The sequence below is a fragment of the Peromyscus eremicus genome, chromosome X (assembly GCF_949786415.1).
Source record: "Peromyscus eremicus chromosome X, PerEre_H2_v1, whole genome shotgun sequence".
NCBI classification, from domain to species: Eukaryota; Metazoa; Chordata; class Mammalia; order Rodentia; family Cricetidae; genus Peromyscus; species Peromyscus eremicus.
Window position 1 is genome coordinate 40921343 of NC_081439.1, and position 18353 is coordinate 40939695.

The window sequence follows — 18353 nt, forward strand, 5'->3', positions numbered from 1 at the left end:
TATGCCATCTTACCCTTTGACTAATAACTTTTTAAATCTTAATCATCAGTAACTTATCTTGAAAATATTCTGTCTTTTAGAAATGTGATTAGTTTCTGTTTTACATCACGGTCTATAGAGTACCTATAAATATATATGCGTATATAGTATATTATATATACACATATTATAAAGTAAATGCTGAAATTTAAATTGTTCAAATATTAAATTAGCCTGGTACTATTGATTAAAAATATCATGCTCCCTTGGTTTAACTAAAGTGACATTGTTATCATAATATTGTTTACTTGTTTTTAAACAAATACCACACATGTAATTATAGCAAATATGACAGCTGATTTCAAGTATTCTTTAAAATATGTATATCATGAATATTTTCTTGGATATATTAGTCCTTTTTTATATCCATATAATGTTAAAAATAGCCTCTCAATTTCTGTGAGAGATTTTCACCTACAAATTTGACTGTGTTTACATTGAATTTATAGTATATTTGAAGAAAACTAATTTATTACAATATTATATCTTATGGTCCATGAATAAAGCATATTCCTCAATTTGTTTATGTTTTCCTTAAGCTCTCAGGAGTGTTCATACTTTTCAGGGTAAAAATATATTTTTCACGTTATTCTATAGACAATAAAAGCGTATATTTGAGCAAATATTATAAGGTTACTCGTTTTCAGGGAGGGAATCAAGATAAATCTTTTTCCCAGAAGACAGTATGACAGGCAATTGATAGACTAGCATTGTTGTTTCAATTTGTAGTTCATTGATCATGTAGTGTTTGGAATTTGTCTTGTTTATTGGTTGTTTGTGTTTTTTTACCAATGTATTCATTTTTCCAGTAGATTCAGTCTCCTTTTTCTTTCATTGACTAATCTTTTTGTATAGTCAACTATGATCTTTTGATAAGTAGATAGTACAGATGTTTCCACTTGTCTTTTGTCTTAATTTTGCTTAATAGCTTTGACTTCTTGATGGCAACCATGTTCCTTTTTTTAGAACATTTATTCTAATTCTGATATAGTTCTTTTTATAGACATAATTTAGCTTTTCAAGATATTTTGTATAAAGTATGCAGTTTGTATATAAAATGTTTACTTGTAAAATAGATACTTCTTAATATTGAACCTTACAAATATTTGAAGTTATCAATCAGAATACTAAAGAACAAGAAAATTAATCTTGTCTAAAATTAGGTCAAGATTAGGGTAGATGCTCACTTATTGAAATGAATGTGTTTGTTTCCATTTACCACAGAGAACATGTATGAAGAGCATAGTTTTAGAATACATAAAGATTATTAGAAAAATTACAAATTTTTCTACTGCAGTGCTTGTATCTATAGTATATTGAAGATGCAAAATATTAGAAATAACCACTAATTATTTAAAAACAGATAAAGATTTTGACAAAAATTACTGTGATTCTACCTTATAACCTATTCCCACCTCCTATCTTTGCCCGTGGTTTATGTAGCACAGTTCTTAGAGCCTAATTTGAAGAAGTAGAAAGAATAGCAAAAAAATATGTAAGAAGGTCTCAGTTCACACCACCACTACCAGCATTGACTGATTGACATTGTCAGATGAAGAAATCAATACAGCCACATCCTAATGAAAATCCATTATTAAACTGTACAAAGCATAATTTCCCTCCAATAGTTTGTGTTAAGAAGAAAATTGGATTTACTTTTTGTTATTTATTGATAAAAACAATACATATATATATTTCAAAAACTGTAATATGATCTGACTCACTCAGCTACCAACCATGTTTTGTCACGAAGCATTGATTTTACTTCCAGAGATATACATACAGAATGAAATTCTGAAAGTCAAATAAATTGATCAAAGATAACATTTGAATATAGTTTAAACAAATTGCCAAACTACCTTCCTCAAAGGGATGCCAATGCTGCAGTCATCTGAGCAGTGGTGTGCAGTAATTAGTCTTTCCACAGCCTGGACAGCAGTAGAGTAGTTGTCGTTTTCATTTCTTTCATTATAGCCAAGGCTACCATGACAACTTGACACTACTCCCTTTATTAGTTTTCGTTTGTGACTTTCTGAAGAAAATTGCTTTATTCTCACTAATCCTGACTTTCTGTTTACTCAGGAGTTTGAGCAACTGTTGTTAACATTTAACAGTTTTATTGTGTTTCACCATCATGCAGAGAATTATTCTAAGCAATTTTTCAAGGATTACTTTGTTGAATTCTTTATTAGCATTACGCCTGCATTATCGCCAGTCTATGAAAGAGGCACTGTAAGATAGAGAAAACTGGGCTAGGATCTTAGACAAAAGCATAAACTAGGATTTAAATCTAAGTACCTAATATTAGATCCAACAAAATTTTACCATATAACATATTGCTTACAAAGGTATTTAGCATCTGTCAATTCCAATGTTATCTATGCTTAAAATTTAGATAACAGCAGTGATATGCAGGGGCCATGAGAGATTAAAGAAAGCAATAAATTTGGAACTTCCATCTATGATGGTTAGTACAAACTAAGCTTTTCCTAAAATTAACCGAAGTCATTCTGTTAGCCTGTCATCCAAATGTCATGTTTACTTTTCAATCTGTTCATCAATATCTGCTTCACCTATTTACACTAGGCCTCACAAACTATAGCTCACAAAGAGATTGTCTTATCAATCCTCCTTATAAATGAAGTATTTCTTTGCATAATTTTTCTTAATTGAAACTAAAAACAAATATGGTAGAAGAAATTATTGTTATACCAATAAAAATATAGTTTAACTATATTTTTAATTTCATTATGTTCTGTTCATATAAATAACAATTACTTGGGGAAGACTTGGTTATATACCTAGTACTAAAGCTGGATAACTTGGTGTGTGTCTTTGTAATGCTGCAAAGGCTCTGTGCTTGGCATACACATTTAGTAAATGGGAAGTTATAGGCTCCTTGTCTTCGATCAGTTGGAGTACACATCTGCATAAGTGTGGATGAGGCTTCTTTGTGTGCTTGTTTTTGTTCTTTTGATATAGGGTCTCGTTCTATAGCCCTGGCCAGCCTTGAACTTGCATTATGGCCCAGGTTAGTTCATGGCAATTCACCTACATCAGTCACCTAGATGCTGGTGTTATAGCTATGAGAAAACATACCTGGCTTAGGTGTATATTTCGCATTCATAAAAGGCATTACTGTCTGTAAAATTTTTAAATGTGTATTACCAAATGATTTCTACTATGTTAATTATATCTTAACATGTCATGTATGAGATTTTTAGCATCTTGTTAAATAAATGGATCAGCAAATTGCTATAACATCTCCTTTTGAACATTTGTGCCATTTTTAATGTATACCATGAGAATCATTTATCTTTTACTTTTTTCCTCTTTCAGGTCTCCAGAGCTTTGCCTGAAAAACAAGGAGAACTTGAGGTTCACATAAAAGATTTCGGGCAACTTGAGGAGCAGCTAGATCACCTGCTTCTGTGGCTTTCTCCTATTAGGAATCAATTGGAAATTTATAGCCAACCAAGTCAAACAGGACTATTTGACCTGAAGGTGGGTGTCTCTAGCTTGACATTTTTATTTCTGGCAGAAAGACTCAATGACTATTGAGTTTCTCATTGGTTACTTTGAATTTTATCACTCCTTTAAGCAGGACTAGGATAATAGTATTAAAATCATCACAATAAACACAGCAATCCCTGAAATGGGATTTACAGAATAGAAGTTGAAACTGGAAGTTTGTCTAAAATCCAAATGTGAAAGTAGAAGTTCTTTGCTCAAGAGCAGGGTTAGTGGATTAGTGGAAACAACTGGGGTAAAAGAAGATTCTGGTTAAATGCACAGGAATCTTCCTGAAGACAGGACAGAGTGAGCAGACAGCATCTGGGTGATGCAGGAGAATGAAGAATCTAATCAAGTTAAAGGCTGATCAGATCTGGAGGTGATTGTTGATAAACTAATTTAACACAGTTAGGTTTTGTTTTGTTTTATTTTGTTTTATCAGAAAGAATAAAGATAAGGCTAGAGAAATCCCAGAAGTCTTACTAAACTTCAGTCACCATTACCATGGATGCTATTGTGAAAATTATTATTTCACTAGCATTTTCTGCTTCTGCTTTCTGCTTTCAGAATTAACTAGACATGCCTTTAGTAAACTGATCACTATAGTGCTCTCAGCCAATTTCTTAATATGATCCAGTTTCCATCTCTGCTTTAATTGCACTTAAAGCTGATTCTTACGTAAAATTGTCATCCTAAACATTTGAGAAAGATGTGCTTAAAAGAAGAAATAAAATAGGAGAGAGATTGAGAGGTTTGTTCCAGCTAAATTGAGTTATATTTGCAAAGTACACTGTTTTCCTTTTACCTTGCTTCTTCCTGATGTTTTTATTGACCACTCTGATAGCTGTGCACTGAGAACACATTGTACTTTGTAAGTCACAGGTAAACATCATTTTCCCAGCACAAAACTCAGCCTGTTCAATCACTGTCATGGTCCTCAATTCAGTCTGACAATCAAACTCATGAGTAACAATAACTTTTACCCAGTAACAAATTAAGTATTTTATATATATATATATATATATATATATATATATATATATATATACACATCAATAACATAATAATATATTGGACATCCTGACACCAAGATATGGCTTCTGATACCTGAGTCACCCTACCCTCGAGTCATGCATGCTCACAAGGGATGGCTAGACAAAGCACATCTTCAATTCAGAGAAGCCACCCATTCTAGGATTTCGTTTTTTCAGTTAGCTAGTACATAGCATCTTCAGACAGAATTGACACTCATGCAATTACCAGTGTTACATCTCATTAATTCTGGTTGCTGCATTACTGAATAAACCACCCCAATAAGAAAGTACAGATACTTGGCCCAAATGGATCATAACTTGAGCCAGATTACCAATTATGCTTGATCTAGTATTTTCTTTGTCTTTGATTTCATATCACAAAGAAGAAAAGACACAAATTCTTCCCTCTTAACTAATAATCATGTTTTTATTTTAACTTTTGTAACCCACATGTAAAAGTCTGTTCATCAAAATGTGTCTTTTCAGAAAAAAAAAATCAAGTAGATACTCAATGAGAGCTCTCTTCATCCATGGAACATATGTAAGAGAAAGGGCAAACAAAATTCTATAACAAATAGATCTTGTTGACTCTACCAAAGTGACTTTAGTCTGGTCTGTGCTCTCTCCATCATGTCCCCAGTTAGTTCTCAAACACCAAAAAGTCACATCAGCCTTTATCAACAGCACACAGGTTTCTGACAAATAAGTCTTACAGTCTGGAGAGAAGCTTCTCTTTTCTGTGTTAATGAACTTCATTATCAAAGCCACATGTCACTACTCTCACTGCTGTGTGGTGTTTGGGTGTCATTCAATTTGCTTCCTACAGCTTAGTTTAAATAACTGAGGGAAAAAAAAAAAAAAAACAGCTGCATCTTTCCAAACAGAGAACTCTTAGGCATGTTACCTGTACATTCTGAGTTTTCATCTTTGGAGTGTAGATTTCAGAAGTACCCCTTAAGGCCCTTTCTTCTCCTTTGGTTGTATCCAGGCCAAAAAGGACATAAGACCATGTATATGCTAACTGGAGAGATTCTCCCAGAAATCCGAAAACCCTTGGCTTGCAATCAAGAAACCATGAACTATGTTAGTAATAACCAATTCTTTATCCATCTATGCCTACTTTCTATTTCTACTCTCTATCTGATAATGATTTATTAAGGTTACACATTTTCTCTTTTTGCTTAAATTATGGATTTCAGTCTTTACAGCTTGCTGTATACACTTCTGCTCAAAGAAATAAAATGTTTACTTTCAATTAAAAAATATGATAAAATGGGATATTCTTTGCTGCATTTTATCCAAAATATATTAAAAAAAGCTTTTAAATGGTTTGGAGAACATGCCAATGTTTTAACACAGGCAATTAAACTGCCTTTAAAAAATCTCAGTTAAAAGTCAATGAAAAGGAAGTAGATATAAAGACAGCTACAGCCTGTCTCTATTTCTTCAACTTAAAGAAGATTTCTCCATGGATACCTCAGAAGCAAAGGTCCTGGGCTCTGCCGTTCAGGTCATTCATTGTCTCTGGTCAAACTCTGAGCATCTATTAGAAAGAAAAAGAAAATGTAATGAGCTTCATTTTTTCTGCCTAACAATTCATTAATTTTGATGAAATGCAGCAAGCTGTGTAATGAAACCAAAATTTAAAAATAAGAATGGAAGGAAGGAAGGACTGAAAGAAGGAAAGGAGAACGGGAAGGATGGAAAAGCCTTAAGGGCTCTCTATTCTAATACATTGTTTATGCTAGAGTGAAAATTGACTGCACATCACTTGGTTTGTGCAATTTACTCCTGAAATACTCCTATTCAGAAAATCCTGCAAATAGCAGTATTTATCTTGAAAATCACCTCACAGAACCCTTAGCAAGCTGAGAAACATAATCAATGAGATCGTGATGTAAAGGGTGAAAATGAGGCATAATCACAGCCCTTTCCCATCAGTCAGCCCACTAGAAGGCATGCCTTTGAATTTTGATTTTCAAATGTACTCTCAATTTAGACATAAACTATGTTGATTTCAAATTTCACAAATGATAATTGAATGCTAAGATCCAGGGACCAGTTTAGAATTTATATAAAGGGCCTTATGCTTTTAATCTTTAATGAAAGCTTTCAATAATGAGCTAGAGGGAGACTGTTTATCTGACATATAAGAGCCTAACTACTGCTATCCAAACTTTTTATTGAAATAGGAGTTAGGGAAAGTACGAAATTCTCTCTGTTAAAGCTTAGTAAATGGCTTATTTCCATATTGACAACAGAGATGGTGTTTCCTCCCTCAAGAATGGCTTTTTGTCTGTGGTCTCTAAATAAACCCAACCATGTTAGGAATGTAATTGTCTACAATGTCAAATCTGCAGACCAATAACACAATCCAAATAACTGACCACTACAGTTACTAAATACCCAAATCATGTGCTCATATTACAGTGAGTATTGCCAAAGGAAAATAGTAGTGGACAATTTAATAGGCAAGAGGATCTTCATCCAAAACTTGTACAATGGAAGTGAGAAATTGAACTCAATTCTGTTCAAACAAGACAGGAGAAGATTGGGGATGCGGCTCAGTTGATAAGAGTTACTTATCATTTGCTATCAGGCATGGGAACAAATGCCAGGAATTCAGCACCCAGGAGATAGAAACCAAAGACTTAGGAGTTCAAGATCATTCTCAACTACATAGTGAGTTTGAGGCTAGCCTGAGCTACCCAAGAGCCTGTCTCAAAAAGAAAACAAACAAAAACTAAGCACACCCAAACCAAAACCACACTATATATATATAAAGTCCTAGATGAGTTAGTAGAAAAATACCTGAGGGTTTCTAGGGGAGGCAGATGGAAGTAATTAGGCCACCTATGTTTCTCAGTTTCATGTTTTGAAGCCAATCCCTATCTTCCCACAAACTTGAAGATCAGGGCATAATTTCCCTGATGATTACATTTCAAAGGGTTGGTAAGTCAGTGGGATCCATAGGGAATGTATTTCTGAGTCAGGACACAGGAGGATGTATTTTGAAGAGGCAGAAATGGACTGCACAGTAGAAGGGCTTTTGAAGAAAATGTTCCTCAAAACTGGCAGTGAGAGTGAGATTTACGGCGAGGAAGGAACCAGTATCAACTTTCCTCAAACTGAGGGTAAGGATACGGCAATCTTTGTCAGTCCCTGTTTTGTTCTAGGGAAGGAAGGACAGGTTCCCACTGAGCAACTCAGTAGAGCTGGTTTATGAAAATGAAGATATACCAACAGAAGAGATACAGGGCATCATGTTGTACACCTTGAATACACACAGTATTTTGTAGTAGTAGGGGTTGAACCAACTACCTCATGCATTTATCTCTAATGAGATAAATCCCCAAGCCTCATTTTATGTTTCAGCTTCATATAGAGCCTCTCTAAGTTCTCCAGGAAGACCTTGAAGTTGTCAGACTTCTGAGCAGCTAGAATTACAGATCTGTGCCACGATGCTTAGCAAATGTATAATTCTTTTTATTTGTGAAAAACTGATCTGCAATACAAGAATGTTTTGTAATTTTAGCAGACTATTTAAATAATTTCTCACTGGCATTCTGTTTGTGCTAAAACTCAGTATTAATGAGCTTACAAATAAATCCATAGCAAGCATTAACTATGCGACATAAGAGTCCTATTCCATGAGCCTTCTACTTCTTAAATCTACTGGGATTGGGACCACATTTTCTTCCCTCCTTCCAACAGAATCAGTTGTTTTGTTTTGTGACAGAATTAATTTTCCTTCACAAAATACACCCTATGGGTGGCATATGTTATATACAAAGTTTATTCCTATTGTCCTTTTCATTCCCAATCATTTTATTTATGTATGTTTCACTATTATTTATTAGACATTATTTTCATTCTTTATGTTTATTTTTATAAGACAATCAAGCATCAGCTTAGCAGTAAACTATCACACACCAGCATCTTCTAACACTGTTACATTAACTTTTCCTGGAGAAAGTGCATTAAACATTATACCCAGATGCACACAAAAGGCGATGCCAAACCCAACCTGGGAGTTTATTGGGATTGATTACAGAGCACAAGTGAGGGCTTACATACAGGGATATTGGTGACCCCAAAACAGGTGCATCCTTTTGGAAGAGCTACAGAGTTCCACCTGATCATGGATGGAAACATTCTGGAAGATATAATGTGGAGTCCTGTTTTCAATTAACCTTCCACTTTTCAACATGGTCTGTCTCCTAATACGTTTGTTGCTGGTGGGAAAGAAAGTAAATGATGGAGGATCTCCTGACCCTCCCTTGGAACTGTCAACCATTACAAAACATTTGGCAACCACTTTATTGTTCTCCTCTAGTTGTAATTTACTGAAGGTAAATTCCAAGATCAAATCTTGGTAGGACTCAGAGAGAGAGAGAGAGAGAGAGAGAGAGAGACAGAGAGAGACAGAGACAGAGAGAGACAGAGAGACAGAGACAGAGAGACAGAGACAGAGAGAAAGACACAGAGACGGAGATAGAGAGACAGAGAGAGAAACATTGAGCACAAACTAGCAAATTTCATGAATACAGGTGATATTACCTCTTCAGTGTGAAAGTTCAAACCATTTCCAGTATTTCTGGAGGAAACTTCTAATATTTTCTTTTAGCCTCATCCATAATTTCACAGAGGCTGAAGGCCAGTATTTGCATGAGGGAATAAGGCTGTGCAGCAGCCATCTTGGTCTATCTAGAGACCCTCTGAAGGCATAAAATATCCATTATTTATGGTACAGTTTATGGAAATGTCCCTTTAAGCCCTGAACTTATATTCTGAAGAAACAAGGCTCAGATCCAGAGCTGGCAGGTCACTACTGGGAAGAGTAAACTCATTGGCAGAAGTAAACCCAAAACAAAGGAAACACCTTTTGAAGCCCAGATTCATTGCAGACTTCTAGGACAGCAGGCAAGAATAAACCAATTTTCTTCCAATCCCTGCAGTACCTGCCTGAGATACAATCAATGTCCCAATCCATCTAGAAACATAGACTCTGTAGCATAGGTTGACATTATATTATATATACTGGCACACTACCCTGTGAGAACAATGCTATGAAAATTAGATGTTACCTTTGTCCCCTGAAGACTCCATTGCACACATGTTTAATCCAGCTCTGCAAGAGCCTGGAGTCTCCTGTCCAAGATGTGGACATGAAAATAAAGATCCTGATCTTCCACCTCGGTTCCCATCTCTCCAAACAAGAAGCAGGGAAGTTACAGCCAGAAAACAAATCCAGTGACAGACAATAGCAGAGAACCAGGAGAGTTTCCTCATTCTCCTACTCAACTCGTCCTTATAAAATAGTGAACTTTCAAGACTGAAAGTTGGAGATTCTTCAAGGGAGAATTCTTACAACAGATCATGCAAATGTATTTTGAATTAGCACTTTGTTGACAAAGAAAAATCTACTATAATTTTTATGATATGTAAAAATATCAGTGTTCCTTGTTAAGCGCAGGAAGAGGGCTAAAAAAAGAAGAAAAAAAACCCTCTTACAGTGATATTCAAATCAGTTTCTAAAACTAATTTAGAAAATAGAGTATCTCCCTGTATATTTCTACCCCTGGAATTTTAAACTTGATGTTTAAAAAGTATTTTCTATGCATATTGTATATACTCTGTATACTGTCTATATTGTCTTCCTTTTTTTTTTTTTAACTTGACACAACCTAGAATTTTATGTGGGAAGAGGGAACCTCGATTTAGGAAATGCTTCCATCAGTTTGGTCTTTAAGCAAGTCCATGGGGGCATTTTCTTAATTAGTAACTGATTTGGGAAGGTTCAACCCACTGTGGGCTGTATCACCCCGTGAGAGAAGGTTCTAGGAGATATAAGAAAGGTAGCTGAGGGAGAGCCTAGGAGCAAATCAGTAGGTAGTGTTATTCAGTAGTTCTGCTTCTGTTCCTGCCCCCAGGTTCCCACCTCAAGCTGTTGCCCTGGCTTCCCTTCTGTGTAACCTGTATACTGAACAATCACTTTTCTCCCTGAAGTTGTTTTTGGTGGATGTTTATCACAGGAACAGAAATACTCTGTGTGTGTGTGTGTGTGTGTGTGTGTGTGTGTGTGTGTGTGTGTGTGTATATATATATACATATATATATATATATATATATATATATATATATATATATATATATATATATAGTAGAATCTGAGAGAGAGTGGAAAGGGACAGAGGAGTAGGAGAGAGAGAAAGTAGGGTGGAAATGCTGTAAATACAATGTTCTCAAGTATGAAATTCTCAAAAACATATAATTAAAACTAAAATAAAAATGTATAGCTTTGCTCTTAGGAATGTGTCCAATGTGATCCAAACACCATAGTGATATATTATCTACAATCATCCACTTTAAAAATATGTGAAAAAAACTTATCTTCTATAAATAAAAATTTTATAATATGTCTCCTCTTCTTTGAATCATATTTCCATTCAACTTCCTTCAAAGAATTACTTCCTAATACAGTATGTATTTATGCTATGACATCTTTTATTAACCACTCTTTTTTGTAAGTCATACACTTTTGTACAACAAAAATACCTATGTGAAATCTAAATTTTAGAAACAATTTCTTGTGACTGTAAGGCTCTCTTAATATTTTTTAAATCCATTAAATTGAGTTGTATTTGCAATTACCATTAACACTCACATCTAGTAATAAGTATACATGCTAAGTTTGTAACTAATGGATATCAAACATAGTCAGGAGAGCTTTTATCAGAAAGAAGTTTATTAATAAAGTGAGCAGGTGTCAGCTTAATGATTGCTTGATTCAAAAAGGATTTCAATTACCAGTATTTTGAGTTATACTTTTATTTTTGAGTGAGTATGTCTCAGAAGCAATGACTATTGGATATTCCAGAGAAGTGTGCTTGGGGGCGGGAAAAACTATCACAAACCAAAGAAAACAAAACTGAAATTGAAAACAAGTGTGGCATGGGAACAGAGCCAGTTAAATATCTTAAAGTGGCTGACAGTCTGGAAAATGAATCCACTCAAACCACTCCTGCCCACATATCCCTAGTATAGTCTTCACATAACTCCAGAGAAATACCCCAGTCTGAAGATTGGTCTCTAGATTGACATTCTATGGGAAGGAAAGAGGGACACTTGATCCCTGCTTTGAAATTTGTTATGCTGCTAAAGCATCATCAAGTTGATCTTACCACAGTCTTTGAACTCAGTGCACTGATTCCTGAAGTACATGCATCATCATTGTGCCTTTCACAGACTAGTTTATCACATGGAATGCTCTCCAGTCCTAATGTGCCATTTCTCCTATTCTGTCTTGTTACCATTTATTTAATGGAATTAAGTACAAAAATGTTTATCAACCCTGTCCTCAAGTATGTTCACTGATACTTCCTAATTAAGACCTTAAGATCTCTGAGTGTCATTACTTGATTAATTTTGTTATTCTTTGGGGTTTGGTTCTGAGACAGGGTCTCATTAGGTAAAAATGAGAACTCACTATGAAGTCCAGGCTGGCCTCAAACTCACAGAGATCCCTCTGCCTCTGCTGCTATTAAAGGAGTGAGCCACTTTGATTCATTCTCAAGGCAGAGAGCAAGTAAGAAAGTCATCACCACTTGTGGGCAGCATCAGGAAGTAACCTTGTCAGTTAGTGCCTGGCTTTGGGCTCATTTCTAGAGTGTGCAGTTGTCTTTCTGGGAACAAGCTCTCTTATACATGGCCTTTTCTATCTCAGTTCTGATTGTTCTTCTTCCTACTAAAATATGTTTGTAAATCCACTTGATAATAGGGATGAAGAGAGGGCATCTTTGGGCTTGGGATTTTCTGTTATAATAGACTCTATTAAATGTTAATATTATTTGGGTATATTTAATTAAATAAATAAATATAATTAAGTAGAGTATATTACAGGTCCTTTTACAATTCAGATTTTATAAATATAATATAGTATAATAAATCATGTATACTCCTTCTATAATTTTACACATGTCAAAAAACATCTCCAATAGACTGAATCATAAGGCCAAGTAGTATATCACATACCAGGAAATCTCCTTCTATTTTGACATCAACTTACTTTGGGTAATATTCAATTAGTTATAAAATGATTGTTGCTTTATTTCCTATTTTCTTGGTGTTGTTTCATATTGCCCACAAGTACATGTTCCAACATTTTATATGTATTGTTTAAACACATATGAAATTTGCTTGTACCAATCCCCAATGAACCCTTCAAGTACATTAATGACATCTCTATCCAGTTAACAAGCCATATGTTGATTGACTTTGATGTCTTATGTTAACGAGTACTCTCAATTTACTTAAAGTGGGTACAATGTAGAAATAGACTCAATGTATGAAGTATAATCAATGCCAACATATGCTGTATTGTGTAGTGAGTGCTATAAAAGAGTGCCATAATAGGCCCAGAGCATAAATCCTGACCTAGCCAAGACATTGTGGCTCCTCAAGGAACTTTCATCAATAGTAGGAAGGCATTTTATTTGGTCCCTACAACTTTTCAATGTATCATCAACATTCTTTAATCAATCATGGGTGGGGGAGAGGGTCCCAACTCACTGTCTTTTTAACTTACACTATTCTTGTGAGTCAGAATGAATCTTTCAAGTGTCCCAGAATCATTTTGTCTTCCCTTCGTACATACTTTTAACTAGATTCTTTCTAGGTTTCTCCATTGGTTACCTGTCTCTTTCAAAAACTGAGACAAATGCACTTTACAACTTAGAAACATGGCTCTTCTCTACAGGAAATGTTTTACATGACCAACTGATTCTAGTTTTAAGGATGTAACCTGAAACCCTCAAAACTAATTTTCAACAAATGATATACAAATTGTCCTTCATGGCAAATAATCTTAGAAAGAAGTTCACTTTTATGAGAAACTATAGCACAGTTACAGATTTCAAAATGTAGCTTCTGTTTTAAAATCTATTTTACAGTATGTAAGGATGACAACAAGGTTGCGTGTTTGTTTAATAAGCCCTTTGGCAATGACTACAACATTCTGCCAATTTAGGAACCCCAGGCTCTGGGCTTGTCTCTGCCTTTTGTTTTCTAGCCTCATTTGAAATAACTATTTAGAAAGTTTTAATTTTATTTTCACACCTTATTTTTTTCTTATAAAACCCATAACTGCTTAATTTCAGTATTCAGGTGCACCCATAGTGGCTGGCTAGTTTTATGAGTATCCTGAAATGTAATTTATCTGAATGTGGAGAGTTAATTCTTAGCAGATTGGGACCTCTAATCTCTATGCTCCTCTTGGGCACTACTTCTTGTCAGTACTATTTGTTCTATTCTTTGCAGTCGGAATATTATTCCTCTTGACATATGAGAAATAAACCCAATAGAATTAAATGTCCCAGTTTTAATTTTCCCTCACCAATATTAAACAATTTTCTTCCAAAGAAGACTTATCCTATTCTACATCATTATTTTGCTCTAAATGTAACTTAAAGTCATTTTGTCACCCGGCAACTATTATTGCTTCCTTCATATCATACTTTTACTGCACAGTAGAATTTTATCTTTTTTAGGCATCTTTCACTGCTCCATTAAAAGTAATTGTAGGTAATGATACTTTGCAGGAAGTTAATGTGAGAACATCGGAAGCAACGTTATCATTTTTAAATGTAAACTATAGAATTCTCTGCCCTGAACTTGGATAGTGTCCCTTTATGAATATGAGTAAAGGAGAAAAAATCAGACATTTTCAAGAGTTCTAAAACATTTTCTGTGTAACTGAATAAATCGACCACTTTGATTACCACCTATTGCCCAAGGGACGGCTTTGATAGGCAGACAGAATATAGGGTAGAAAAATAATTGAATTTCATATGAAGTTTTGAGTTTACAAATTATCACCATTGCGGGCAATGAGTAGTTTGTGAGTTCATATACATTCAGAAATTATATATGTATATATATATATATATATATATATACATGTATATATATGCAGTTGCAAATTACAATATTCAATGCTGTACAATTTTTATAACTATATCTTAAAAGATTCAGGCACCATTCTAAATTTTCTGAGAAGGCTGTATCCACAAAGATGTTTACTTATAAAGCTTTATCACTGAAAGGTACATGGTATATTTTTATATATGGAAGAGAAATACAATTGGAGTTAGCATTTATCCATCCCTCCTCCATTATGTGCTACCTAGAATTGTACTTCTCAAAGTTGACAGTCATGGAATAACCCAGGAATGTTGTAATATACTTCACTGGTGGTACTAATACTGCTAGTCTAGGGATCCATGTGTTGATTGTGCTGGCTAGCTTTTTGTCACTTTGACACATGCTATGATCAAGAAGGAATATCACTTAAGAAAAATGCCCTCATAAGATCATAGAGTAGGCAAGTCTGTGGGGCCATTTTCTTGATCAATGATTGATGGTAGAGGGCTCAGCCCACTGTGTTTCATACCACCCCCAGGCAGGTAGTCCTAGATTATGTAAAATATTAGGCTGAGAAAGCCATGAGGAGCAAGTCACTAAGTAGCATTCCTCCATAGCTTCTGCTTCAGTTCCTGCTTCCAGGTTTCTGCCTTGAGTTCCTAATGACTTCCCCCCATGATGGACTGTGATCAGGACACATACACCAAATAAACCCTTTCCTTCCCATCTTGCTTTTGGTCATGATCTTTATCACAGGAACAGAAAGCAAACTAGGATATTGAGTTACTCCATTATGGATTTTAATGTAGGGAAATGGCCATATCTTTATTTTCTAATCTTGGTGAAGTTTTCATTAACAATAAGCAGGTTCTCCATAATTCCTCTTTGGTCCCCACAACTCTCTCCCACATTAGGCAGTGAGGAAAAAGGTCTCATCCTAATTACCAATTTATCCAATATCATGATGTGGCTGGTATCTTTTAGATAAATAGTTTTTTCTGATTCCTTTTTTCCCCCTCCTGCTTCTCTACAGGATGGTACCCTAATTGATAGGTGAGGTAAAAGTGCATCTTATACAGTGCATAACAAGCAAATGAAGGTGCTTTTACACTCCTATGGTTCGCTTTTCTATGTCCAGACTGACCTAGTAGATATAAGATTGTATTTTTGTCAGAAAATTATATTAATTGCTCAGTAAACTATAATGGTTATAAAGGAATCTATAAATCTAGAAGTTACCACTGAAGAGCACTTAAAATTCTAAATACAATGTTATGGGCCAGGCAGTGGTGGCACATACCTTTTATCATAGCACTCTGGAGACAGAGGCAGGCAGATTTCTGAGTTCAAGGCCAGCCTGGACTACAGAGTGAGTTCTAAGATAGCCAGGTCTCCATGGAAAAGCCCTGTCTCAAAAACACAAAGAAAAAGTTATAATTCATCTAAAATCAGTAATGCTGTCATTATAGTAAGAATGTCTGCCAAGAAGTTACAGCAACATAAAGCCTAACTTTTTTTTTTTATTTTGTGAGTGATGGGGGTGAATTTACTGTTTACAGGAAGAAGACTCATGTGCTCTGTGTGACAGAAAAAAAAGCCAGATTAGTTATTTTCATATTCTCTGTGACTTGAAAGGCCAAAAAGCACACACACACACACACACACACATATATAATGTATATATATTATTTAAATATTTATGGTACATATTTTTATTTATAAATAAGTTTATAATAAAACAAAGTACTTTAACTCTTTTATTGGCTTTTGGGACCCTACTCCTCATACTGGGTCTCCTTCTCTAGTCTTAATACATGAGGAGGTGCTTAGTCTCACTGCAACTTGATATGCCATGTTTTGTTGATATACATGGGAGACCTGTCCTTTCCTGAACATAAACGGAGGAGGAGTGGATTGTGGGTGGGAACAGAGTCATTGTTGGGGGAGGGGCTGGGAGGAGAGGAGGGAGCAGAAACTGTAGCTAGGATGTAAAATTAATTAATTCATTGATTAAAAAACAAACACTTTAAAGTAATATTTTAGTATTTAGTTGGCAAATTATGAAATTATTCTAAGTTAAGCACTCACTCACTTTGAAAGTCTAAAAAATTTACCAAAAATTAGAGGAAAAAAATTAATTTAAAGATAATGAAGCATTATAAGATTCTGAAAAAATAAGAATATTAGGGAGTGCTAAATATATTGAAATTCAGAGTAAGCTTCTATTGAATTAGTATGAAAATAGATTACAAGTCACATTCATCTTTACAATGAATCAAAGATAAATTTAATGTATTGAATGTGGTGCTTTAGAAGTACCATAAAGAAAAGCCAAGCACTGTGGTGAATGGCTCTAAAACTCAGATAGAAGGAGAGCAAGTTCCAGACCAATCTGAGCTACATGGCAAGATCCTGTGTGTGAAAAGACAAAAGTTAGTGATATAGTTCATGGGTAAGCTGTATGCCAGGCAGGCACAAGGTCTTTGATTTGCTCCCCAGCACCAAAAACAAAGAAAGAAAAAGAAGAAAAAAAAATAAATGATATTTTATTTCCTTATAAGCATATAATTCTATATACCAAGTCTTTATTTATTGTGTTAATTTTAGGTCATTAAAATTAACAGTATAACATAAACTTTATTAGCAAATACAATTCTGTGCTAAATGTTACAAATACTTCCAGCACTTATTACGCAAAATCAGATGATGTGGTTTTTCTTGAAAGCTGTACTTGACTTAAAAATCACCTTTATACTCTCTGTACTTCTAAATTGCCAAATAGCTACTGTTTTCATATTCACATATTTCTTACCATCTTTCTTTCTGCTTGGCCGTTGTATGCTTACAGTAGTGAGCGTGGGCTTTTGCATGCATGCTTTGGCTCTGTGTCTGTAGCTGTGTATAATATTTTACACATCACAAATATATTATTTGGAGATATTCTTATTTTAGAGAATGCCAAATACTTGGGCATGTGTCATATATAATTTTTAAGGAGAAGCCCTCTATGAGTAATTTAACTCTTTATTTGTCATATATTACAAACATATTGAACTTGTTCATAGTTTCAAAATAGTGTACATATAAATATGGCTTATATGTGTAATACATCTGAAGCACTGGCATTAAAATTTTGAATGTTGCACTGCCTCTTCTAGAAATAATGAATATTCAACATCTGCTGAGCTTAAAAATGTATAAAGGACATAGTTAATAAAAGAGGCCTTAATTGTTTAATTTGAAACAGTTTAATAAAAGTATTAATTTTAAGATTAAGCAGCTCAAAATGAACTCATAATAATTGATTTTGCAGCAAAGTAGTCATTAAACTGAGATTGATGAAATTAATAATTCTGTTAAGCATTCATAAGGCAATACACACAAGTATGTATAGGATCCAGATAGAATTCTTCTGTTGATCAGTTAGGCATTCATAAGGCAATACACACAAGAATGTGTAGCATCCAGCTAGAATTCTTCTGTTGATCAATGAAACTTCAAGGCCATATATGAATACTTATAATATACAAGATTTTTTGCAAGAACATTTGTGGCTAACATGTAGAGAAGTTTCTGTGTATATAAGCATCTCTATTTTTAAATCATTTGATGAAGCATGTGATAAGAAACAGCAATAAATAATTCATGATAAACTTTCCACAATATATCACTAGTATTAGCTCAGTAATAGCTATTAGTGATTTACATAATTAAAGAGATAACCAAAATAGATAATTATACACACATACATATATGCACACTACTATGTTTTAATCAAAACTAAATGGGTATTGTTTGGACACTGTGATGTGCTTGCCATTACAACTAAAGTCATATTTTTCAAGA

At 34.4% G+C, this 18353-nt stretch overlaps 1 protein-coding gene across 8 annotated transcripts in view; it reads left to right on the forward strand.

Annotated features, from left to right (window-relative positions):
• Dmd (dystrophin) overlaps nt 1-18353 on the forward strand; it is a 2092376-nt gene that overhangs the window by 1354080 nt on the left and 719943 nt on the right. For all 8 annotated transcript variants that reach the window (XM_059250112.1, XM_059250109.1, XM_059250111.1 and 5 more), the window contains one exon: nt 3379-3543. In XM_059250112.1, the coding sequence (XP_059106095.1) occupies nt 3379-3543 (165 nt within the window). The remainder of the gene's footprint in view (nt 1-3378; nt 3544-18353) is intronic.